General features: G+C 55.6%; 2 protein-coding genes across 3 annotated transcripts; one reads left to right on the forward strand and one right to left on the reverse strand.

The window, feature by feature from the left end:
• Nucleotides 1-5,983: 5,983 nt before the first annotated feature.
• Nucleotides 5,984-13,098, reverse strand: TAFA3 (TAFA chemokine like family member 3). 2 transcript variants are annotated; one of them, XR_006788269.1, is made up of 7 exons: nt 12,789-13,098; nt 11,576-11,633; nt 9,860-9,975; nt 9,075-9,224; nt 8,049-8,173; nt 6,703-6,952; nt 5,984-6,233 (listed from the first exon to the last, which is right to left on the reverse strand). XR_006788269.1 is itself a non-coding variant. In XM_045861648.1 (6 exons), exons 3-6 carry the CDS (start codon nt 9,972-9,974, stop codon nt 6,941-6,943), a joined length of 402 nt encoding a protein of 133 aa, XP_045717604.1. In that variant the 5' UTR covers nt 9,975; nt 11,576-11,633; nt 12,789-13,098; the 3' UTR covers nt 5,984-6,940. The 2 variants fall into 2 exon arrangements, 1 of the variants encoding a protein (XP_045717604.1); XM_045861648.1 differs by having other exon boundaries at nt 5,984-6,952.
• A 3,362-nt stretch (nt 13,099-16,460) lies between these two features.
• On the forward strand, nt 16,461-21,626 carry PPM1J (protein phosphatase, Mg2+/Mn2+ dependent 1J). Its single transcript, XM_045816845.1, has 10 exons — nt 16,461-16,800; nt 18,095-18,209; nt 18,692-18,979; nt 19,245-19,357; nt 19,629-19,713; nt 20,269-20,387; nt 20,589-20,652; nt 20,805-20,912; nt 21,027-21,178; nt 21,305-21,626. The coding sequence occupies exons 1-10, from the start codon at nt 16,475-16,477 to the stop codon at nt 21,450-21,452; spliced, it is 1,518 nt and encodes a 505-aa protein (XP_045672801.1). The 5' UTR covers nt 16,461-16,474; the 3' UTR covers nt 21,453-21,626.
• The last annotated feature ends 1,551 nt before the right edge of the window (nt 21,627-23,177 follow it).

Consider the following 23,177-nt stretch of genomic DNA (forward strand, 5'->3'; position numbering starts at 1 on the left):
TTTACCTGGCTAATTCCCACTCAACTCTGAAGACTTGGACTCAGGATGCTTTCCCCATGCTGAGTTTCACTTCTTTTCTAAATAGGTTCTTTCACAGCACAGAGGACGCACCTCTATCACTGACTGCACTTATCACCGGCCCACCCCCTAGCCCATCTCAACGTCCCTAAGCTCTAATTATAAAGCATTCAGACTCTGGGCAGCTCAACCCCAGGGGAGGTGGCCGGGACACAGCCCATGTGTGGTGAAGGATATGAGCTTTAGAGCTGAGCAGACCTGAATTCAAACGCTGGTTTGTCTGCCTTTTTTGCTGTGTGATCTTTGGCAAATTACCTAACCTCTCTGAGCCTTAGATTCCCTGTCTGTAAAATCAGAATCGTAATATGTACCTTTTGGAATTGTTATGAAAATAAAACATTTCACGTTAAAAAAGTCTGCTCCTCAGTTCTTTCTTATCGTGTGATTTCTCCGGGTCCTGGGCCCACAAGACAGCTCCTGAAGGTCCCCAGACTTTTTCTCCCTTTCTGAGCATTTGCATCTGCAAACTACTGCTAATAACACTCACCTCTGTGGGGCTTGAGCAGAATAATAATTCAGGGTTTGTGAAACCAACTTACTGAATTAAAATAACATGGTAGGGTTCCTGCAAGAAACACTTGTATTCATCATGCCTTTCTTTACCTTGGACCTCAACATGTGGGCAAATTTTTGTGGGCTCACGGTAAAAAATATACAGCTTCTTTTTATTCTTCTGGTTGCTTTCAGGTAATTAATAGTCCTGGTCACTTTCATGAGTGAGAAAAGGGAAGAAAATAGTTATTTATTGTGTAAATTAATACATTCATATTAATATAAGGAAGAAATATGAGAATGTTCACTTCCATAACTGGTCATGTGGCCAAAGCTGGTATTTTTAACTTCCTTCTCTGTGATTCATTGCACATTCCCTTTGTTTTCAGCGAACACCTCACCTAAAGCAGTCACTGAAAGATATCTATAGTAACATATTTTGCTAACATTGCATTAACCTAGGCAGATAAATCACTTTCTGAAACCGAAGAGCCCCAGTTGTGGGTCTGGGAAGCAAAGATTCCCTTAGTGGGTCACTAGGTGGAACAGTGAGTGGAGCCATCCCCATTTCAACGCCCTGATTTTCCTGCCCTTGAACCTGACCTATGGGAGACACAGGACTACATATTAGTCACTGACTTGGAAGAGAACCTGTTGCTGGGACTCTCCTACTTAGAGGTCCCTTGATATGGGTGCTACCTCCTTCCACTGGCCCCTTATGATGCCCTCTTAGCTTCAGTGGCTTCCGGCAGGCTTTCCCTCCCTGGGGTCACCCTTCCAGGCAGCCCCCTTGGGCAGTCCACATCTGGCCCTTGGAAAACGTGCAAACCTCCATGTTCTGCTAAGCTCCACAGGTGCAGCTCGCTCCCAAGATAGTTCTCAAGACTATCCAGGACTGCAAGCCAACCACAGCCACTCGCCTTCTGATTGTATTCAGGCTGAGTTTCCCTGTCCCCTGTCTTCCAATCAATTCAAGTCAAGCTTTTGGAGTTCTTTTCTGCAATTCCCCTCATAAATGGGTTATAGTAAGAAAGAACCAACATCTAAACCTTGCCTTTGGCTAAGGGAGGAGGAAGAAGCAATTTCAGACAGATCTGCATTATCGCCTGCTTTCAACCTGAATCCTTGGACCTATCCTACACAGTCTAGAGGTGGGCAATGGACTGTTATTGACCATTCCTTTTACAAACCTGTAGAAATAGTCTAGTATCTTGATTTAATATGTGGGAATAGCTGAGAATAGGTGAAACCTATCTTTCTTTTCCTGACCTTTGGGGCCTCTCTCCAAACTTTGAGATGGGAAGACTCCCATTTAATATCCTGTCAACTATATAGAGTCCAGCATGGAGCTCGACACATGGTAGGCACTCGCTAATGGAAGTGATGGTGTTACTGCCCGTCACCTAGCACGTAGGTCAATCCAGCCTTTGGAAATGGTAGGACCCCTCCTCCCCTAAGCCAGAGTGAAGGGGAGTTTGTAACCTCATTTGAGGCTTGAAAGGCTGTTGCCTCATCCTCCCTATGCCCAGTCTACGTGTCTATTCCAAATACAGTGTTTACAGCCATCTGAGTCCATCCAGCTTCTGTGCCCGTGCACATACCCAGGCCCACACGCAGGGACAAATCACAAGCCCAAGGAAGTCAGGAAGCAGCAGCTGCTCACACCCGGGGAAGAGAGGAATGAGCCTTTCTTCCCTGACCTGGAGTCCTTCTCAGCCACAGCAGGTGGGTGGGAACATGCCAGGTTTTGTGCAGCCCACGTGCCCTGGTCTGACGTACAGGCTGGCATCTGCTTTGATTAGTCAGTCCCTGCACTGAGCTACTTATATATTATTAATGTCAGCCTTGCTCATGGGCACGGAGATACTCAAACCCACCAAGGCTCAGAAACGCCAACAGCATATGAGCGTGCACAACGACCTCTCCACACTCAGGTGCGCAGGCAGCTACTTTAAGTTTAAAAGTAGCAGTTGTATGAACTTGGGAAATACCAACTGAACGGATCTGGGGTGTGACAGCATATTAGGGAGGCACTCATCTGCTTCAAGTCTTTCACTTGGCCTGTGTCTTCACGCCTTCGCTTCTTTGGTTGTTAGAGCTCACAAACAGCATCGGAAGGGATGAAAGGAGATACAGGCACAGCCTCAGGAAAAACAATCCCAAACTGAGAAACACAACAGAGTCATCATTTTCCAGTCTGTAAGGATGTACTGAGAAAGATTCGATTAAAATGCGAGGGCAGGGATTGGCAAAAGTTTTCTACAAAGCGTCCAGTAGTAAATATTTTAGGCCTGTGGGCCGTATGCTCTCTTTGCAATGAGTCAGCTCTGCTGTTGTGACAGGAAGGAGTCATAGAGAATAATAAACAGATGAGCACAGTTACATTCTCAATAAAAGTTTATTTACAAAGTCATGGGCCAGATTTGGTCCATGGCCTTAGTTTGCAGACTCCCACACTAGGGTCTAAAGAACCCGGAAGCCATTGAGACTGGCTTCACAGGTCTTCCAGAGGTTGCTGGGGGCTCTAGTCTGTCTCCTGCAAAAAGGACAAAAATCAACCGCTTTGGATGTGGCATCAATTTTCTAATTATTTTGTGCTATGCTTGTGTTTCGATGTTCTGAATGAGTGGTCTCAATCTCTTCTTTTTGTCCCCACTTCCCTCTTTCTGTGTATATATCTCTAAACCCTTGCCATTCTTTGTTCTGTCCCCTGGCACTCACAGCTGGGTAATTTGGGAATGAGACTCTCACATCCATCCTTGCTAAAATTCTGGCTTCTTTTCTGCCTCCTCATCTGCAGTGGAGGAAAGAGGCAACGTGCAGTTGTGCAAAGAGTGCTTGTCTGGATCACTGGGCAGGACGAACCACTAGCTTGCTGTGTGACTTTGAGCAAATCACCGAGCCTCTCTGAGCCTCCCTCTCCTGTCTGTCTAATGAGGGAGTTGGCTAACCGATCTCTAACATTCCCTCTAGCTCTAAGCGTGTGATTTTAGGAAATTGCAGCCTCCACTGTAGGCAATTGCCTGGGGCCATTAATTAGGATGTCACTCACAGACTAATGAAAACTGCCAGGAGGTCATGGAAATTAGCTGCATGATCTCCTGTAGCTGGCAACCTTCCTAAGGAGGGGGTTGGGGACACAGGCTAACTCTGGGGAATCTGAGATCCCATCCCACTAAGGCAAGAAGGGGAAGACAGAAGACTCCAGGATGCCTGTGCTCCAGGAAAATGTATTTGCATTCCTAAACTGCCACTGAAGTAGCTATAAAATGTGCACACATATTGACTTAGTTGGAAGCAGGACCCTAGGGAGCTACTGTGGGGAGATGGGGTGCTTTCCCTTCTCCACCAGACCCTCCTGGGTGGGGCTCACTCTCCTGGCCACGCAAAGGACATCCCTCAAAGCCCACCAGATAAATATCTGGATAGGTCCGGAGGAAATGGAGGCTTTGAGAGGATAAAAAATGAATTAGCATCCCTGGCTGGTGTGGCTCAGTGGATTGAGCACCAGCCTGTGAACCAAAGGGTTGTAGGTTTGATTCCCAGTCAGAGCACATGCCTAGGTTGTGGGCCAGGCCCCCAGGATGGGGCATGCAAGAGGTAACCACACATTGATGTTTCTCTCCCTCTCTTTCTCCTTCTCTTCCCCTCTCTCTAAATAAATAAACAGTCTTTTAAATAAATAAATAAAGTCTTTTAAAAATTAATTAGCAAATTCCGGCATTTGCCGAAGGAAAGAGGTCTCTGTAAGCAGGGATGAGAGAAGACCAGGGAAGGCCAGGGAGCTTGGACTTTGACCAGGGCAGGGGCTGGCGGTGGTCGGCAGCCCAGGGGGGTGGAGTGTGTACAGCAGCATCCCCAACCTCAGACTGCCCCAGCTCATAGCCCAGCAGCCTGTGGACACAGCAGACGGGCAGGGGGCTGGAGCCCTCTCCTTCCCTCCCTCCCAGACCCAGGCTCCAGGGGCAGGAGGCAGTGCAGAAGCCCATGTCCTGGCCTCCAGGAGGGCAGGCTCGCATCGCATCGCCTGACTCTGCTAAAGTGGTCTCATTAGTAGCCTAAATAATTCACTCACCGATCTCTCAAGGAGCATTAGAAGAAAAACAAAACCTGACCCAGACCTCGAGCTCAGGTTCCCACTGCGGAGAAGGCAGGTCAGGAGGCTGGTGAGCGGCCCTGAGAGGCAGATGTAAGGGGTGGCCGCCTTCAAAGGCTCACCGGGGCTGGCCACCTTCCCAAAACAGCATGGGGCCTGGCTCCGTACAGCCCTCCAGCTAAGAATAGCTTTTACATTTTTAAAAGTTTTTTAAAAACAAAAACAATCCTGGCTGGTGTAGCTCAGTGGATTGAGCATGGGCTGTGAACCAAAGTGTTGCAGGTTTGATTCCCAGTCAGGACACATGCCTGGGTTGCAGGCCATGGCCCCCAGCAACCGCACATTGATGTTTCTCTCTCTCTCTCTTCCCTCTCTAAAAATAAATAAAATCTTAAAAATAAAACAAAACAAAACAACACCGAAGAAAAATATACCAAAGAAACTGTACGCGTTGGGTGAAGCCTAAAATGTTTACCATTTGGCCCTTTCTAGAAAGTCCGCCAACCCCTTAACCTACTCCCAGCCTGGAAGGCGATGAGAACCTTTGACCTACTCCTTGACCACCCGGCCCGGGACCCCACTATGTGCTGAGATTCACAGTTGTCAGAACTCTAGTTCTGAGAAAGAGCTCTAGTCTGGTGAGAAGCTGGCACCATTGTTCCCCCCATTGCCCCAGACAGAACAAAACAAACACAAGAAGAGATGCCCTGGGGGGTGGGGGGTGAATAGTTTTGGTTCTCCTGCAGGGGGTGGGGAGGAAGGGGAGAGAGAGAGAGAGAGAGAGAAAGAGAGAGAGGGAGAGAGAGATAGGGAGAGAGAGACTCGGCCCCAGCCCTTGGTCTGAGGGTCAGAATTCAGCATTGTTCAGGCTGGTCTGGTCTCCCTAACTCCCCTCCCTCACGCCCCCCCCACAACTCCCGCAGTCCTGGCCGTCCCAGCTGATCCCAGCTGCCACCCAGGCTTCAGTTCTCTTACTGATGACATACTCGAGCAGCCCATGTCTCTGGGTCCCTGGAGCCTGGGTGGCAGCCCAACCGGGCCAACCCTCAGCCCCGGACAGAGGTTCCACCCAGCCCAGCAGGACCTCTGAAGGGCTGACCAGCCTGGACCCTGCCCAGACCCTCTCTTAGAGCCAGAGCCTCTGAGAGTGACAGCCAAAGGACTCTGGAAGGGATGGGTCAGAGCGGGCAATGGGGCTGCCGGCTCAGAGTGTCCTGGCTGTCACTGTGCCGAGTGACCTCTGGGCTGTCACGGGCCCTGTCTGGAATTTCGGGAGCTGAGGGCACAGTGGCGATCTAGTGGCCCCACATCCTGGCGTGTAGGAATTCAGTTTTATTTCAGATGGGACAGCAGGGACCTCGCTCGGTAAAAGTTCCTGCCCTAGGCTCTCCCGAGAAAAATATTGCGGCTGAGCAGCCAGTTCTTTGAAGGTTCCTGTTCTTGAGACAAAAGCAGCAAGGAAGGCCCAGGTTAAATTCCCACTTGCAGGCTAAGTGGGAAGGTCAGCGGAGGTCCAGGCTGTGAGGCCTCGGGCGAGCCTCCTCTCCTCTCTGGGACTTGTCCTCATCTGTCCAAACAAGCAAACAAAAGCTCAAGGTGTTTGGATGGCGGCCGAGTGAAGGTCCTGTCCATCCTCTACCCAAGGAACGGCCCAGAAACCAGGGGCGCCCCTGCAGAAGCTTCGCTGGCCAGTCTGGCTCCATCTCCACCTTTTGTCCCCAAGTCAAGCCAAAGGAGGTACAGCCAGGCTGGCGTGGGGGTGAATGTCTTCCTCCAGCACGTCAGCGGCTTGCTGGGGATTTGGGCTTATGTGAACGAGGGGAGTCGTGGGTGGCGAACATGACCTCTGGCCTCTGTGCCCTGTGGCCAGGGGTGGCTGGAGAGCTGTGGGAATATCATCCCCAAACCCCCACATGCCCACAGGCCATGACCTGGAAGCCACAGTCTGGCACCACACGCTTTAGTCTAAATGATCTAGATTGTCGTCCGTCAACTCTCCAGCTTGACTGGCCATCCCTTGAAGGCAGGCCTTGTACCTTGACCTTCATCTGTGTGCCCAGGGAGAGCCCAGCACAACACTAGGTATGTGGCTGGAGATGTGTCCACATCCTCTCAGCAGCTTAGCTGAAATGCCCCTGGAGAAAGTGACGCTGTGTGTGGCACGGGGTGCGTGTCCAGGCAGGGGAACCTCCACGTTTGCTGGCCGATAACTGGACACCATGCTTCAGTCCACAGACCAGTCAAGCTGTCCTGCCCATGCGGTGACCCCAACACCTATTGTGTCACCTAGAAAGTAAGCAGGGGCGGGGTGAGGGGAAGGTTAAAGAAGGGAAATGGATACCCCCAGGACATGCAGGCTGTGGAGAGGTCGTGGCCACCGTCCCTTCCCCCTGTGAAGTCCAGCCTGGAGGAACGTGGCCAGGCGGCCCTGGAAAACATAAATCGGCCTTGTCTCACCACAATGGGCTTCAGGTTAGTTACCAAAACTGCAAGCACAGTGATCCGCAGCCTACAAACCCAAACCTATGAAGTAATGACAAATGTCAGCAGCTCAGTGGAGGGGGCTGCCCTCTCTTCTGGTCTTCAGTATACTCGGCACAGCTGTCTCTCCTGCCCGCCTGCAGACAGGAAGCTCTCCTATATGCCCAGCCACTCTCCTTCTTGCTGTGGCTCCCTCTCTGTCCTGAGCTCTCCGAAAATGCTGCTTTCTACAGAACCCCGAAGCCGGCCTTTCTTTTCGTTTGTTTGCTTGCCTGCACGTTTGCTGTGTGTGGTGGTGGCGAGGGAAGGCAGGGCAGAGCTCTGGCTTGTCCCACAGTGACACCATGTGTACAAATGGCGATGACAGAGGTATGCAACTAATTATCCGTGACACACGTGGACTTGCTGACACATTTGATAAAATTTTAATTGCCCCTTGTTCTGCGGGCCAGGCAGCAAATCTCCCGGGCCTGGCAGTCGGACTAGAGGAAGGCAGGGGTGAACTGCAGGGAGCTGGGAATCCTGGGAGTGTGGGGCGGGGCCTGTGGCAGGGGTGGGCGGGCAGAGGGGCTACTAGAGCCGCCTCTGAGTTATCTCAATAATTGCCTCAATTCTCTACTTTGTTCTTACTGACCTGACACTTTCCGGGAGGCAAACTCACTCCAGGCAGGGAGGAAACTTGGACACATGCCGTGCCAGGAAATTTGCCCGCAAGGACGCACGCATTTCAAATCCAGAGGCCCTGACTCCAGGCCCCAGCGTCCAGACAGAGCTGGGGGCCTGTCCGGAAATGCGCCCACGCGGCTCCTGATCTCACTGACATTGCCCAGGGCTCCTGCGCGCCCTTTTCCATCCCGGGTGAAGGGGAGCAGGAGGGGCTGAAGTGGCCACCCCTGGGTACCTTGGTGGTTTTGACTCTGTGTCCGCTGCTGCAGCTCCACCCCGACAGGTCCGGGAGCACTTTGCACTCCTCCCCGGGCAAGCAGGGCTCCATCTGGCACCACCACCTCTGCAGGACGATGGAGGCTGCGGGCGCAGAGCGCACGGAGGGCCGCGCTAAGCTCTCTGGGAGCACCGCGCGCATGAGCAGTCAAGGGGTCAGGGGAGAGGTCCGTGCGGAACGAAGTGCACGTTTCTGCACATCCCTGGCTTCTCAGAGCCCTGCAGCTCCCTGTCCTTCCCCCACCTCGGGCTGCCCAGAAAGGCCCGGACACACAGCCGTATCAACCTCAATCCCACTGACCCCTACATCTCACCAGAGACAGCACAGGGCGAAGGCCGGGGACATGGCGCCTACAGTGACCCTCGAGATGAGTCACTCGAGGGTGACCGTCCAGAGCAGAGAGGCACCGTCCCAGCACACCCTGGGTATTGTGAGCAAGAGTGCGACCCGTTTGGGAGGGTCCACAGAGCAGTGGTGCACAGGGAGGCAGGCACGTTGACAGCGCTGCCACGTGAGTGTGAGAAAATGAGCGGGGGGGGGGGGGAGGCGTGGGAAAGGGGGTGGGAGCGAGGGGATGCACAGGCCAGAGACTCACACGTGCCTGTGTGACGGGAGGCAGAGGCTGGCGGGAGAACGAGAGGAGGGCCTGCGGAGGAGGGCTGGGAGGGTGGGGAAGGGCAGAAGGCCATGTCTGCGGGAGTGAGTCCGACACGAGGTGAGGTGTGAGGGGATCGGGGTGCGGGGACCCTCTGTGTGCATGCCGGGCAGTGGCGCCGGCCAGAGGGCGGCCCCGGTGTGCTTCCCTCCTCTATGAAATGCGACGGTCACGTCTGCCCTCCCCAGAGGTTGCCCCATCATCTGAGAGCTGACGGGGAAGCCCTGAGATGGGTAGGGAATTGTATCCTCAGCAGATGGTGCGGCCGAGACAGACCTTCTTATCTCTCTGATCAGGCCCTCCCTGCCAGGTCCCGGCCTCTCACTCACCGTCCACGCAGGAGGGCTTTGCCCGGGTGGTGCCAGCCACCTGGCCAGAGGAGCAGGAGCACTTGACAGTCTGGGAGCGTTCCTCAATGCGGTTCCGGTTGCAGCAGCGATGAGAAGCTGTCACCTCGCAGGTGCCCTGCTTCACGGGGACTGCAGGGGCCAGCGCAGAATCAGACGCCAGGCTGGGCCTGCAACCCGGCTCCCCCGCCCCCCACCTCCGGACTCCTCCAGCCCCTCCTCCCAGCTTAGGGGAGGAGAGAACAGAGGAAATCGTCCCGCTGCTTCAGTGTGAGGCCACTCAGGCCCTTTGGCAGAGCCTGGCCCTGGGCAGAAGAAAGATGAAGTTCCACGCCAGCCCACACCTCCCAGCCTCCTCCAGGAGGGCAAGGGCCCCAGGGCGTACAATGCGTGGGAAGGATCATCCGCTTACACAGGCTTTAGCCGACCCAAAGGGAAAACCACAGAATTAGGCCAGAGGCTAGACTTAAGCCCCCATGGCCGGCTGGGCAGGACGGTGGGGGGCAGGGGAGTGGCTCTCTCCTTGCAGAACACCTTCCAGGGCCGCAAGGGAAGGTGGGCAATGGCTCTGCCCACCCCTCCTCAGGGCTGGGACAGCAGAGGGGGCAGAGTTTCCCGGGTGAAGAAGAGGAGCAGCCAGAACCCCCGGGATCTAGGGATCTGACTCCACCTCAGAGATCTGCCTGCTGTGGGATGGGATGGGGGGTGTCCAGCTCCCCAGGAATCCTGGGAAAGCCCCTCCCCAGGCCCTGCCACCTCCCCCAAACCTGTGGCAGTAAGAGACTGCAAGGAAGCCGAGGCCAGGAGGGTGCACAGCCCGGCGAGGCAGAGTGCCAGCAGCCAGCCGCCTGTGCTCCAGTTCCACGCGGCGCTCTCACGCATCCTGCAGAGAGAAGCGCACCCCTCGCTCGACCCCTCGAAGGAGCCCCTCAGCGCGCAGCCCCAGCGCCTCTGTGCCGGGTGCCTGGGAGGCACAGAGGTGGGCAGTGCACACCTCGTTCCCAGGCATTCTCAGCCTGGCCCAAACTCACTGTAGAAAGCAGTGACCGCCTTCCTAGCAGGAAAGAGAGCAGGAAGGCAGACCATCCTGCTGTGAAGCTTTGTGGAGGTGACAGTTAGGAGGGGTCTTGAAGGAGGAGCCAGGCGTGGTGCCACAGATGGCTGTGACACGGGAGGGACACTAACGCTGACTCCCATTTTTAGAGCGCTTGACCCAGGCAGTTCAGAACAGTTTGGACTCCTTCACGGCTGCCCCACAACAAAGTAGAATTTTTTTTGTACCTATTTTACAGATGAGCAAAGTGATACTCAGTAAGCCCGGACACAACCTAAAGAACCATCAGTGAAGGACTGGCTAAATATATTGGGGAGCATCTGTACAAATGCAGTCCCGTCCAGGCATCTGTGAAAAAGAATGAGACACTTTATGTGCCGGGGCACTGACAATAGCCCACCAGTGAGGGGGGGAAGCGAAGTGCAGGATGGCGTGTACGAACTGTGTAGCCCTGGCCCTGGCTGGCGGTTGAGGCATCATCATGGACACTAAGAGGTTTCAGGTTCGATCCCGGGTCGGGGCACAAACCTAGGTTGCAGGTTTGACCCCCGGTTGGGGCGCATGCGGGGACAACTGATCCATGCTGCCCTCACATTGATGTCTCTCTCTCCCCGCCCCTCTCTCCCTTCCTTTCCCTCTAAAATCAATTTCAAAACATATCCTCGATGACGGTTGTACAAAATTCTCTGAATATACTACAAAACATTTCATTGTACACTTAAAATATATTAACTGCATAGTATGTACATTGTATCTTGATAAAGCTGTTATTTTAAAAATTAAAAAAAAATCCTCAGGTGAGGATTGAAGAAAAAACCCATAAGATGTATAAAAGGGAGGGACAACATGCGTTCCTCAAGTATGTGAAAGCTAGCTCTGGAAATGCACAAAAATATCCCAATAACGCAGGTTGCCACCAAGAAGGGGAAATGTTTGGCTGGGAGGTAAAAGGAAGAGAGAGAATTATTTTTGTCCCTGTCACTCTTTCACATTTTGGGTTTTGAGCAGTGGGAATGTCCTAGCAATTCAACTTAAACACATTTAAATTTAAAAAGGAAGAAATGAAACCAAGGCTAATAGAAGTCAGATGACTTGCCCACGGCCAGGCAGGTGTGGGCAGCAGAGGTCGGCAGTCTGCTACGTTCCCACTGGCCTCCTCCCTGCCCCTTCCCCTCCCCCACCTGCAACGGTTCGCCCTCCCAAATCCACCCCAGGGGATGGGCTAGACATGCAGGGAATCCCAGGGAAGCAGAGGCACAGAGCAGCTGGGGGCCGCTCTGGGGCATCGCTGGGCTCCCGCAGGTGCCAGCACAGTGCTGGGAACTCCAGAGGCCAACCCAAATGCCGGGACTCGGCCGCTCCCTTGGGTAGGGTGCTGGATCTCTGTCCCCCCCACCTTCTCCCCATCTTCAGCTGTCTCCTCACTCACCTTTTGGGGGATTTCTCAGCTTCTGCCTGTTCATCCACTGGCCTCAGACTCACTCTACCTAGACAAGTAGGAAAAATTCATGGGGGCCTGCAAAGGACAAAGGGGGCCCACGGGCCTGCAGGGGACAAAGGGGGGCCTGGGTGAGGGCAAGGGGGGTGGGCTGAGCATTGAAGCAGAGCCCAATTCTGGGGCTGTTCCCCAAGGGGCCCGGGTGGGGGCGGTCTCTCCTCTGCCACGGGGTCCCCGCAGACTCTGGGAACTCTGAGGGTGTGGTGAGCCCAAGGAGCGCAGCTGAAGGAGTTTCTCTGTCCCAGGAGGAAAGCAGGCCCGAAGGCAGGAGGCATCTCAGAACCAACACCGTCTATCACCCACCTGGCCTTGGCCTTGGAAGGGAGCTGAAGGCCAGGGGTCCTGAGGCAAGCACCTGGGACGGGCCCCTGAGGTCCTGAATTCTCTTTGCCTCCATCCACCTCCCGCCTCCTCAACACCTGCTTCCTGGACTTGTCTGGAGAAGGCTGGACTCTGCCACCCTCACCCCGATGAACCCCGCTCCCAGCGGTCAGAATGGGAGTCCTCCGGCTCTCGAATCACAGAGGCCCTAACAGCTCCTCCGTTTTTTCCTAAGACCTCTCCTCCCTCAGCCTCCAAAGGCAGTAGGCCGAAGCAGAGAGGACGATGTGGCCCAGGAAGAGAGTCCAGACCTCTGTGTCCTAGGTCCCTAGGTCCCCAGAGAAGACCAAGGGGGCGGAGCGCGGAAGCGGTGCTGATGCCCGGGGAACGGGTGGCTCTGTGGGCAGGCAGCTCCCCACCCTTGCAGACGGACCTGACCCCTGACTCGGCATCTCCCCTCCCCATCCGGAACCTCCAGTCCCCATCCCGTTTCTCCCAAGAAGCCACGCCCTCCAACCCAACTCTCCTGTGAACCCCAGGACCCCAAAGGCCTGCGGAGGACATTTAGGCTGGTTTTTAGCATTCCGTTCCCTCCCTCAGAGCCGGCTGGAGAAAGAGGGTTTGGGGACTTGTTCTCCGGCTTTCACGCTCCTGACTCAGTTTTCCAACCTGTTTTCTCCCAACCAGTCCAGGTTACAGCGACTCCCAGTAGCAGCCGGCAAGCCAGCAGGGGGCTGAGGATGTGAACCGCAAGAACCTTTAACCTCTTCCTACCTCCCCTCGCCTCCACTCCAAATCCTGAGCCCCCACCCCTGGGACCTACCTGTCCCACGGCGGTGCCACTGGTCCCACCCGCCGGCCTGAGGTTGTCCTCGCCTCTGGGCCGAGACCAGCACTCCGAGAGCCCTCCGGCGGGAGCGCCCAGCTCTGGAGCAGTCTAGTCCGCAGCCCTGTGCCCCTCACCAAGTTGCTGCATCCCCGAGGCGGCGGGGCTCTGGCCAAACTGGCATCACGGTCATGTCGGGTCCCGCTCTGCGCAGGGGGGCAGTTCCGGGCGCACCCGGCCAGCTCGACAGAGCGCAGCCGGGGTCCCTCCGCGGCTCCCGCCCGCTGGCCCGGGAGCGCGCAGTCGCCGCTGGTGTCGGCCAGCTCCGCGCGGGCGCCGCCGCCTCCTCGGGACAGCGCGGCACGCCGAGCCCAGCGCTCCGTCCGGCGGCCGCAGCCGGACACAGCGGCCCCTGGCGGCCGAGGCAGGGCGAGGGACCAGAGGCCCTCCGGCGCCAGCGGTGGGGTAAGGGTGAACATCCCTCTGCGGGCCGGGGTCGCTCAGAGAGGTGAGAGGCCTTCAAAACTCACCAGGTACTGGGGCTTAGGAGGGCGGGGGACCAGGGTGTGAGGAGTGACTGCTCAGACTTTCAGGGGTTTTGAACCTTAAAGATTCTGGAAGTGCACGGTCTAATACAGTAGCCACTAACCGTTATGTGGTTGTAAAACATAAAAAGACATGAAATAAAATTAAAAAATTGAGGTTCTCCTTTGCACTCACTGCATTTCAAATGCTCAGTAGCCACATGTAGCTAGGGACTACTGTACTGGGCACAAAAGATAGAGAATACTCCCACCATTGCACAAAATTCTTCTCTACAACACTCACGTAGATTGATACATGAGCCCCCGGCTGTCAAAATGTCGAAATCCAGGAGGGAGAAGCAGATGGTCCCTACCTAGGAGTGGTGTCCTCAGGCGTGGGAAGGCCTAGGGGAGGGATGGAGGTAGAGAGGGGGCAGGCAGGAGGCTGCAGCAGGTAGGTCCCCAAGGATGAGGGGTGTGAACACCAACTTGGGAACCAGACTCTGAGACAGAGTTTCCTCTTCACAAAAACGGCAATATAATTGCAATTTTATAATTGTTTATAGGGTGAAATTTTGGATATGCGGGTATTAGACAAATGGAAGAAGGAGGTGGTGTGTGAATTTGTCTATTGAGAAGAGGGACAACCCTCTTAGGTTAAGAGGGCTTGGGGTGAGGTCATGGGGAGGGGACTGGCAGGGGAAGGAGCCCAGTTCTGAGCTCCAAGCCACTGGGTACAGGGCCCTGTCTTGAGAATGCCCAGTCCCCTCCCTACCCGAGGCCCTAGCACCGAGTTTCATTTCTTTCTCTCTTTCTCTCTCTCTTTCTTTCTTTCTTTCTTTCTTTCTTTCTTTCTTTCTTTCTTTCTTTCTTTCTTTCTTTCTTTCTTTCTTTCTTTCTTCCTTCCTTCCTTCCTTCCTTCCTTCCTTCCTTCCTTCCCTCCTTCCTTCCTTTCATGATTTTTTAGAGATAGAGAGGAAGGAAGGGAGAAAAAGAGGGAGAGAAACATCAGTATGTGGTTGCCTCTCGCACGCCCCCTACTGGGGACCTGGCCTGCAACCCAGGCCTGTGCCCTGACTGGGAATCCAACAGGCAACCCTTGGGTCAGCAGGCCCATAGGCCTGCAGGCTGGAGCTCAGCCCACTGAGCCACACCAGCCAGGGCCTGGGTCTCATTTCTAAGCAGAGGAGAGTATCTCACAAGTCTGTTTCTTCCTACCACCCCACACTTTTTTTCCTTTTCATTCTCTGCTGCTTCAGGGAGGAGCAGAGGTGGCGGCCTTCTCACCAGGTTCTGGGGCGGTCTGAGGATGAGGTGTGATGATGCCAGAACAGGAGGTGAGAAATTCAGGGAGGAGAGAGCCAGCAGGCTGTTCTGGAGCCCGAGAGAGCTGTTGACATCCCTGCTGACCATCTGGTGCTGGAACTAGGTGTCTCTGGGCCCTGGCCCTGTGGCCCACTTGCAGCTACACCCTGCTGGGTGCTGCAAAGAGCAGGGATTAGGGAGCTGGGCAGCACAGAGAAGTGGTAAGCAAACTGTCCCAGAAACACTGAATAATAAAAATAGCCAGGCTGTTACATTTTTTCTTAAGTCTCTGGCTTGCTGCTGCTGTTTATGCCATTATTCTGAGCATTGCTTCTAGTTTTTCTCAAACAGAAAGGAAATACCCATAGCACCAGCATGTTTTTTTAATCCACCTATGACATTCTGGGTGCCTTTGGACTGATCTGTGTGTATGCGTGTGTGTGTGTGACTTCCTTTCCTTTGGCTCTCTCTGCTCAGAGTGCAGGCATAATCACAAAAAGTTAAAAAAACTGAATGATCATCGTGAGATTTTTATTTGGAAGCTGCCAGGAAACACCCTTGGGGGGGGCACTGTTTAGCCCCTGCACAGAGAGTCTTATGGTCAGGAAGCATGCTGACTCCAAAGTCTAGAGGTGGAGTCCCTACCATGAGCTGGGTGCTACCACTGACTTGCATTAGGGCCATTTGTGCCCATTTGTGCTGTGGGTGGGGTAGCAGGCATCTCTGGAGGCCTAGTAATCAATTCCCATCCCAAAGTCCCCTTCCCGGCAGGAAGCTTAACCTGGCCTCTGCCTCCCCCTGGCGGCAGACACGGAACTTGTTCAGCATCCCCAGGCTGCAGCCTCTGTCTTAAGAGGAGGGAGGGCGGGAGAGGAGGAACCCCGACTCTTCTCTCTACCACCCACCTCCCTCTTAACCCTTTCTCCCTGATCTCGACAAATCAGCTTGGCTCTTGCTTTTGGGCGTCCAAGGACTGCCATGGGTGTGAATATTAGATTGGCTGTGTGACCTCTTAGGGTAAGTCATATAAAATGACAGGAGCATCATCGGTAAAAAGAAACAAAGTAAAAACCTACTTTGAAGGGTTGGTATGTAGTATAAATGGACTAATATATGGAAAGTACTTCGCAGAGGGCCTCCTAAGTAGTAAGTCCTCCAAATGGTAGTTATTGTTGTTATCCTTACTAACTAGTACTGCCACTGTCAGGGAAGGTCTAACTGCGGGGGAAATCGGGTGCTGAGAAGGAAAGTGGAGCAGGAACGGCAACCGCTCTCCCAGATCGAGGTGGTCTTCACGGAGCCCGGGAACTTGCAGCTCCCGAGTCCAGCATGATCGCGGCTCCAGACCCCACCACACCCAGCTCCAGCTCGCTCGCCCTCACTCTCACTCCAGCCGCCCCAGCCAGAGGTGTTGTCACAGCAGGTGACTCACACCTGGTGGTCCCGAAGCGGCTGGCTTCGCTCGAGGTCGTCAGCGCCGTCACCCTTCGGGCAGACAGGCCACAGCGAACCGAGGGCAAGGAGACACCACCCTCCCGTCACAATGGGGAGGTTCTACTGGTGTCTAATCTAGAGCACGGCTAAAATAGGGTTTCCTTCCCTCCGTCCCCGCACCACCACAGCGGTCCGATCCTTCCCGAAAGAAACGGGGGCGGGGCTAAGGCGGAACGGGGAGGGAAGAGGCTTTGAGCCGAGGAGGCGGTTCCGGGGTGGCCCACAGCAGGAGGAAGCTCTGCCAGGAACCCGCCCTGCCCGCCGGGAGCCAATGGCAGAGGGTAGCGGGCGGGAGCGAGCCCCGCCCACCGCGAGCCCTAGGGGGCGGGCTCAAGGCCGAGGGCGGGGCAGGGTGGCAGCATGCTAAACCGGGTGCGCTCAGCCGTGGCGCACCTGGTGAGCTCCGGGGGCGCCCCGCCCCCGCGCCCCAAGTCTCCCGACCAGCCCAACGCGACCTCGGCGCTGCCCGCCGCCCCTGCAGAAGCGCCCAAGAGCCCTCCGGCGAAGGCTGGGGGCGGGAGCGCGGCACCCGCAAAGACAGCAGAGGCTCGAGCGAGCTTCTCCCGACCGACCTTTCTGCAGCTGAGTCCGGGGGGGCTGCGTCGCGCCGATGACCACGCCGGCCGGGCTGTGCAAAGTCCCCCGGACACCGGCCGTCGCCTGCCCTGGAGCACGGGCTACGCCGAGTGAGCGTCCCTGGGGTCCCCGTAATTAGGATGGGAGCCCCACCCCCACCCCCTCCCCACCTCAGCATCCCTGGAGCTGGGGTGGTCCCCCTCGTTGCGCTCGGTGCCAGCAGCTCTCTTCTCCCAGACCCCTCGCTATCCTCTGGGCTGCGGGCCGCACCTCCTCCCAGCCCTTTCCCCAGTCGGTGCAGCCTTCCTCAGGACCTTCCAGGTCGTTGACTACGCTCGCTCGTGCCGCCTCAGGGACCTTGTTCCCTCCCGGAGCCCAGAGTGTGTAGGGCCCCCCATAGGATGAGTTGACCCTTTCTCAGTCTCGGCCCAGCAGTTTAATGGCTATCGTAGGAAGAGTTTCAAGGAGCGGGGGGCTCTTTTAATAGAGGAGATGGCGGCTTGGGAGACTCGGTCCCGGACTTCCCGACCACCGCGCCCCAGTTCCTTGTCCTCTTATCGTTCCCCTCCCCCTCCACACCCAGAAATAGCCCGCGACACCTGGCGGCCGCTGGCTTCTCCTGGGGCGGGGACGGGGGTCACCCGGGGAAGCGGAGGGCCCCCTTTGAACGCCCCTCCGCGGGCAGACTTGCGCTGGCCAGGCAAGGAAGTGGACCTCGGGTGGAAGCAGCCCGCTTGCTCCCAGGCGGCCCGTGCTGGGAAAGCGGAGCGCTCCGGGAGATGGGGGTGCTGATGTCGCCGAGGGTGGTGGCTGACGGACCCGTGGCCCCACCACCATCTCTTTAGCTTCCTGTTTTGGAAGAGTTGGTGGTTACCGGACTCCTGCACAGTCCAGGTGGGCTTCACTCCTACCCTATTTCTATTCCTCTTTCCGGATCTGGGCTGGAGCACTTCCTCGTTGCCAAAGCGTGGAAACTTTCACTAGGTGGTTTTAGGTTAAGGGTGGGGTGTGCCTATGAGGGCGCTGTGCTGTGGACGAGGCGCTAGGAGAATTGATTGGGTTTCAGGGTGGGAGATGGGGTCTTGACAAGCGAGGAAGTAAAACCTCATGCCCCCAACAGGCCTGCAACACCGTTAGGGATGCCCACTTAGCCAGTGATGGGGACCTGAGGCAGGCAGGTGCTGTTGCTGGCCTTTCTACTAGGTGGTGGGGCCTGACACCCAGACAGAACTCCCTGTGCCTTGCCCTGCCTCCCAGCTCCTCCTCACTCTGGCCTGGATCCCAGGTGGCTATGACCTTTCTCAGCTTGGCCAGCAGGCCGGAGAGAGTGTGTATGTCTAAGATGGGGGTTATTCCAGGGCCCAGTCTGGTGTCCAACCTGATGTGGTCACTCTGGCCTGGCAGGGTCATCAACGCTGGCAAGAGCCGGCACAATGAGGACCAGGCTTGCTGTGAAGTGGTGTATGTGGAAGGTCGGAGGAGTATTGCAGGGCCACCTAAGGAGCCTAGCCCAGCGCAGGTAAGCCCCCACCCCCCTTCCTAGCCTCTGAAGACAGGGTGACACATCTGCCCAGGGATTCTAGGCATCCGGTTTTAAATCTGAAACATGTGGAAGGCCTACCTCCTCACTCACTAGCTTTCCATCATCTGGCACAGAGTGCCTCTCCCTGGCATTGGCCCATTAGATTCTACCACATCAGTATGAATTTAGTTTCCACTTCAAATGTAGATGCTCACATATTTATGGGTGATTTAGTTTGCCAGTGTGGGTAATTAATTACATCCTCCATAAATATGTGAGCATCCCCTGAGTTTGGCTTTTTTGATGCTTTACTTTCTGATACAAAGTAGGCCCTTGGTAAACGAGTGAATAAATCTAATTTGCCTTGATTACTGAGCTCTGACCTCTTCTCTGATGTGTGTACGCATGCCCAGAGGCTTGGTCTTCTCCCTTCATAACACACACACACACACAATCACCGTCCTCTACTTCTCCACCAGGGTCTCTGCTTCTACTACTGGGGCCTGTTTGATGGGCATGCAGGGGGCGGAGCTGCTGAGATGGCCTCCAGGCTCCTGCATCGCCACATTCGAGAGCAGCTAAAGGACCTAGTAGAGATACTCCAGGACCCCTCGCCACCTCCCCTCTGCCTCCCGTCCACCCCAGGGACCCCAGGTTCCTCGGATCCCTCTCACGTGGTTGGTCCTCAGTCTTGCTGGTCTTCACAGAAGGAAGTGACCCACGAGAGCTTGGTAGTGGGGGCCATTGAGAATGCCTTCCAGCTCATGGTGAGTGGGGGGCCTGCTAGCTAGATACATAGACACTCTGGTCAATTCTATGTGGGAGTCAGATGGCCTGAGGGGGCGACCCTGAGAACCTAGATCACCTTTGAGGGCTTGGTTCAGAGGGGAAGAAGGAGAGCGTGCTCTGCCCATGTCTCCCTTCCTATCCTCCAGCTTGGCTGGGCGGGTTTACCTCTGCAGATGAGGGGCGTGGCTGCATGCCTGGAACCTCTTCCTCATCTCCGCCCTTTGACCCTTCCTCACACCACAGGATGAGCAGATGGCCCGGGAGCGGCGAGGCCACCAAGTGGAGGGAGGATGCTGTGCACTGGTTGTGGTCTACTTGCTAGGCAAGGTGTACGTGGCCAATGCAGGTGACAGCAGGTATGGGGTGGGCTCTGAAAACGACTAGAGGGGTGACACTTTGTGGGATGGGGAGACGGAAGAGTGAGGTGGTGGGTCTTAAATCCAAAGGCAAGCAGGGTGGGAGGGGTCGAAGACCTAAAGGAGGGCCTGAAAGAGCCGCCTGGGGAGGAAAGATGGGGGGGGGGGTATGGGGTTCTCAGGGTCGTTATGGGGAAGGCCTGGTGTTTCTGGAAATCTCCACGAGGGGGCCGAGGAGAGCTAAACCCCAACCTCTCCCTTCCCTGGGCAGAGCCATCATCGTCCGGAATGGTGAAATCATTCCAATGTCCCGGGAATTCACCCCGGAGACTGAGCGCCAGCGTCTTCAGCTGCTTGTAAGTAGGAACTAAACTCCTGACTCCTGTTCTCCGTTGAGTCTTGTGCCTGTACCCTAGGTCCTGAGGACTCCCCCACCCGCACCGCACAGACAGCTCCTTACCGCAAGGAGTGGGAGGAGAGTGGGGCTGAGCTGATGGAAGCCTCAGCAGGAAGCAGCGTGGGCTGCGCTGGGGCTCCCACTGTGGCCCCAGCTGAGGAAGGAAGTGGAGGCAGAGGTGGGAGGGAGCAGCAAGGGCCCCTGACAGGAGTATGGTTTAGAGCTTTAAGCCCTGGCCCTGGCTGGAGCTGGACTGCCTGGGATTGAATCCTGGTTTGAGTACTTCGCTAGTTGTGTGACTTTGGACAATTCCCTTAACTTGTTTCAGTAGTTCCTGCCTTAAGGGTTGTTGTGCTCAGTAACTGAGTTAATATCTGTCAGTGCTACACAGTGTGTGGCACCTAGTAAACTCCATTTAAGAGTCTGCTATAATTAAGATCATTTAGACACCAGGCGGAGCGGTAAGCGTAATAACCCCTGGCTTTCTGCTCTGTCTGGCCACTCCCAACCCTAGGGCTTCCTGAAACCAGAGCTGCTGGGTGGTGAATTCACCCACCTCGAGTTCCCCCGCAGGGTTCAGCCCAAGGAGCTGGGCCAGAGGATGCTGTACCGGGACCAGAACATGACCGGCTGGTAACACTTCCCTCAAAGCTGGGCCATTCCCATGGCAACGCAACCAGTCCCTGGCCAGCAGCAAGGTGGAATCTGGAGGCTTGGCCAGGCTGGGAGCTGGGGGGATGTGGCCCTTCTCAGGGTTTATGTGAGGGGCGTGGCTCCCAGGGGAGAGGGGCTTTGATGCCTCGGGTGATGCCTCCTCTACTCCCCCTTCCCCAGGGCCTACAAAAAGATCGAGCTGGAGGATCTCAGGTTTCCTCTGGTCTGTGGGGAGGGCAAAAAGGTAAACTCCATGATAGAGGTGGGAGAGGGCAGGAGGACCGGCCATGAGTTGTTTAGGGAGGTGGAGGTCCCGCCTGAGGGCAGGGGTGGAGGGCCCATGGGTTCAGGGCCTGGGGGAGGGTGTTAGCAGCACTGCTGCCTCCTTTTCTTTAGGCTCGTGTGATGGCCACCATTGGGGTAACCCGGGGCTTAGGAGACCACAACCTCAAGGTCTGCAGCTCCAGCCTGCCCATCAAGCCCTTCCTCTCCTGCTTCCCAGAGGTGAGCTGTTGTGGGCGCCTCCTTAACCTCCCCTTTCCTCCTCCGGGGCTCTGGCTGGCTCTCGCCCCAGGTCCCTTATTTCCAAGCTCCCTGTCCACCCGCTTTCCCCATCAGGTGCGAGTGTACGACCTGACACAGTACGAGCACTGCCCCGATGACGTGCTAGTCCTGGGAACAGATGGGCTATGGGATGTCACCAGTGACTCTGAGGTTGCTGCCACCGTGGACAGGGTGCTGTCGACCTATGAGCCCAATGACCCCAGCAGGTAGGGGTTGACTGGCAGCGAGGGATGACAGTGGGGAAGGACGGGGCAAAGGGACGCAATGAGGGCCTGTGTATCTGTCTCCCCATTACATGTCGGTACATGAATGTGCACGTGTGCTCCTGGCAGGTACACAGCTCTGGCCCAAGCTCTGGTCCTGGGGGCCCGGGGCACCCCCCGGGACCGTGGCTGGCGTCTCCCCAACAACAAGCTGGGTTCCGGGGATGACATCTCAGTCTTCATCATCCCCCTGGGCGGGCCAGGCTGTTACTCCTGAGGGGCTCGGCCCCGACCCTCCCACCAGCATCCTAACCTCTCCCTGCTTCACCTGCTCCCAACCCAAATTCCAAAGTTGTCCCCCTGACCTTCTTTAGTGACAATTTAGCTAAAGAAGGGGTGTTGGTTAAACCCAAAACTATAGCTACTGACAAATAAATCAGATGGATAAAAATGTGTCTCTGTGTACTTTGATTAGAAACTGAAAGGCAACGAGAGATGCTTTGGGGTGGGAGAAGGTGCACCAGGATGGTCCTAAAAATGGGGTGTTCCCAGGTTTTCCCCTCTGCCCTTTCCGCTCCATGTACTGTCTTCCATTGTGTGACTTCATCCATCCCCTGGTGTTGTCTGAGTCGGGACTTCCCGCCCAGACCTCTGCGGTCTCCGGGACAGCAGGGCAGCCCTCAGGCGCTGCAGCCCAACCTGCCTCAAACCGAAGTCACCGTGTTCCCAGCAGACTGTGCCTTCTGGCTCGTCACCTCAGTGGGCGCCAGCTCAGCTGCTCACGTTGGAAGTTCGCCTTGAAGTTGGTTCCCTGTGGCTCTTCCTCATCAAGTTCATCACTAAGGATTTTTTAATGGATATATTTGAAATATCTCCTATCTGTCCACTTATTTGCACCCCTACTGTCACTACCGTAGTGCTCCCCTAACTCGTCTCCTACCTCTGTCTCCAGCCCCCTCCCCTGCATCCCCCAGTAGACGGGGGACATAACAGACACAGTGTCCCTTCTGCAGTGTGAATCTGAGTCGGCGATTCCCTTGAGAGAACATTTTAGTGGCTCCTTACTGCCACTCAGAAGAATGCTCTTGAACGTGGCATGTGAGGACCTTCGTGTCCTGGCCACTGTTTTCTCCTCCAGCCTCCTGTTGCACCACCACCACCACTCTCCGGGGGTTTCCTTTCTGCAGAGAGCCTGTGGTGGCTCCAACCCGTTTCAAACCTGCACATCACCTCGAACACTTCACCTGTCCTTCAGGACTGGGCGTCCCATGGCGCATGCATGCGCGCGGTACAGCGACTGCCTCTTCTGTTATTACTGTCTGTAGGAGGAACCGGTGTGGAGTAGCAGCTCAGAGCTGGGGTTCCAGAATCCTGCTGCCTGGGTTCTGAGGCCAGACCCAGCACTAGCTGTGACACCTCTCTGAGCCCCAACTTGCTTCTCAGTAAATGGAGAAAACCATAACTACCACGTAAGGTGGTCGTAAGGACTAAAGTGGCTCATGGACATAGAGCCTGGCCCATGCAGTAAGGGTTCAGTAACTGTTAGTTATCTCGACTTTGTCTGAATTCAGACTAAGGCCTTTGAAGGCAGAGATTGATCTAAAGCGAACACATGGCGCTCACTCGAGGCCCGGGGGCCAAAGTGCTCTGGACCTTGGTCCTTGGCTTCCTGATTTACCGAGTGTGCGGGTGGCACGCCAGACCTTCAAGGTCTATACGACTCCCAACACTCATTCAGCACGTATTTGGTGACAACCTATAAAGTGTCACACCCTGCTCGACAGTGGGAAGGGGACAGGTTGGAGGAGCAGAGGGGCAGCAGGCACAGAGCACCAGCTTTAGAGCCAAACAAACCCCGATGTCTGATAAGATTTTATTTATTTTCAAAGGGAGGGAGGGAGACAAACATCAATGGGAGAGAGAAACATCAATCTGCTGCCTTCTGTACTGGCCCCCACTGGGGACGCTACCCCAAACCCAGGCAGGTGCCCTGACAGGAGTC

This window comes from Phyllostomus hastatus, unplaced genomic scaffold (assembly GCF_019186645.2).
Source record: "Phyllostomus hastatus isolate PE091 unplaced genomic scaffold, TTU_PhHast_1.1 phas_scaffold_216, whole genome shotgun sequence".
Classification (NCBI taxonomy): domain Eukaryota; kingdom Metazoa; phylum Chordata; class Mammalia; order Chiroptera; family Phyllostomidae; genus Phyllostomus; species Phyllostomus hastatus.

What these genes read in the sequence shown, in the direction of transcription:
- TAFA3 (XM_045861648.1), bottom strand. Translation starts at nt 9,974, where the DNA reads ATGCGTGAGAGCGCCGCGTGGAACTGGAGCACAGGCGGCTGGCTGCTG. An exon ending in GCAGTCTCTTACTGCCACAG is followed by an intron (nt 9,225 to 9,859) that starts GTTTGGGGGAGG and finishes TGGCCCCTGCAG; the next exon opens with TCCCCGTGAAGCAGGGCACC. An exon ending in AAAGCCCTCCTGCGTGGACG is followed by an intron (nt 8,174 to 9,074) that starts GTGAGTGAGAGG and finishes CTGCGCCCGCAG; the next exon opens with CCTCCATCGTCCTGCAGAGG.
- PPM1J (XM_045816845.1), top strand. Translation starts at nt 16,475, where the DNA reads ATGCTAAACCGGGTGCGCTCAGCCGTGGCGCACCTGGTGAGCTCCGGG. An exon ending in AGGAGCCTAGCCCAGCGCAG is followed by an intron (nt 18,210 to 18,691) that starts GTAAGCCCCCAC and finishes CTTCTCCACCAG; the next exon opens with GGTCTCTGCTTCTACTACTG. An exon ending in TCCTCTCCTGCTTCCCAGAG is followed by an intron (nt 20,913 to 21,026) that starts GTGAGCTGTTGT and finishes TTTCCCCATCAG; the next exon opens with GTGCGAGTGTACGACCTGAC.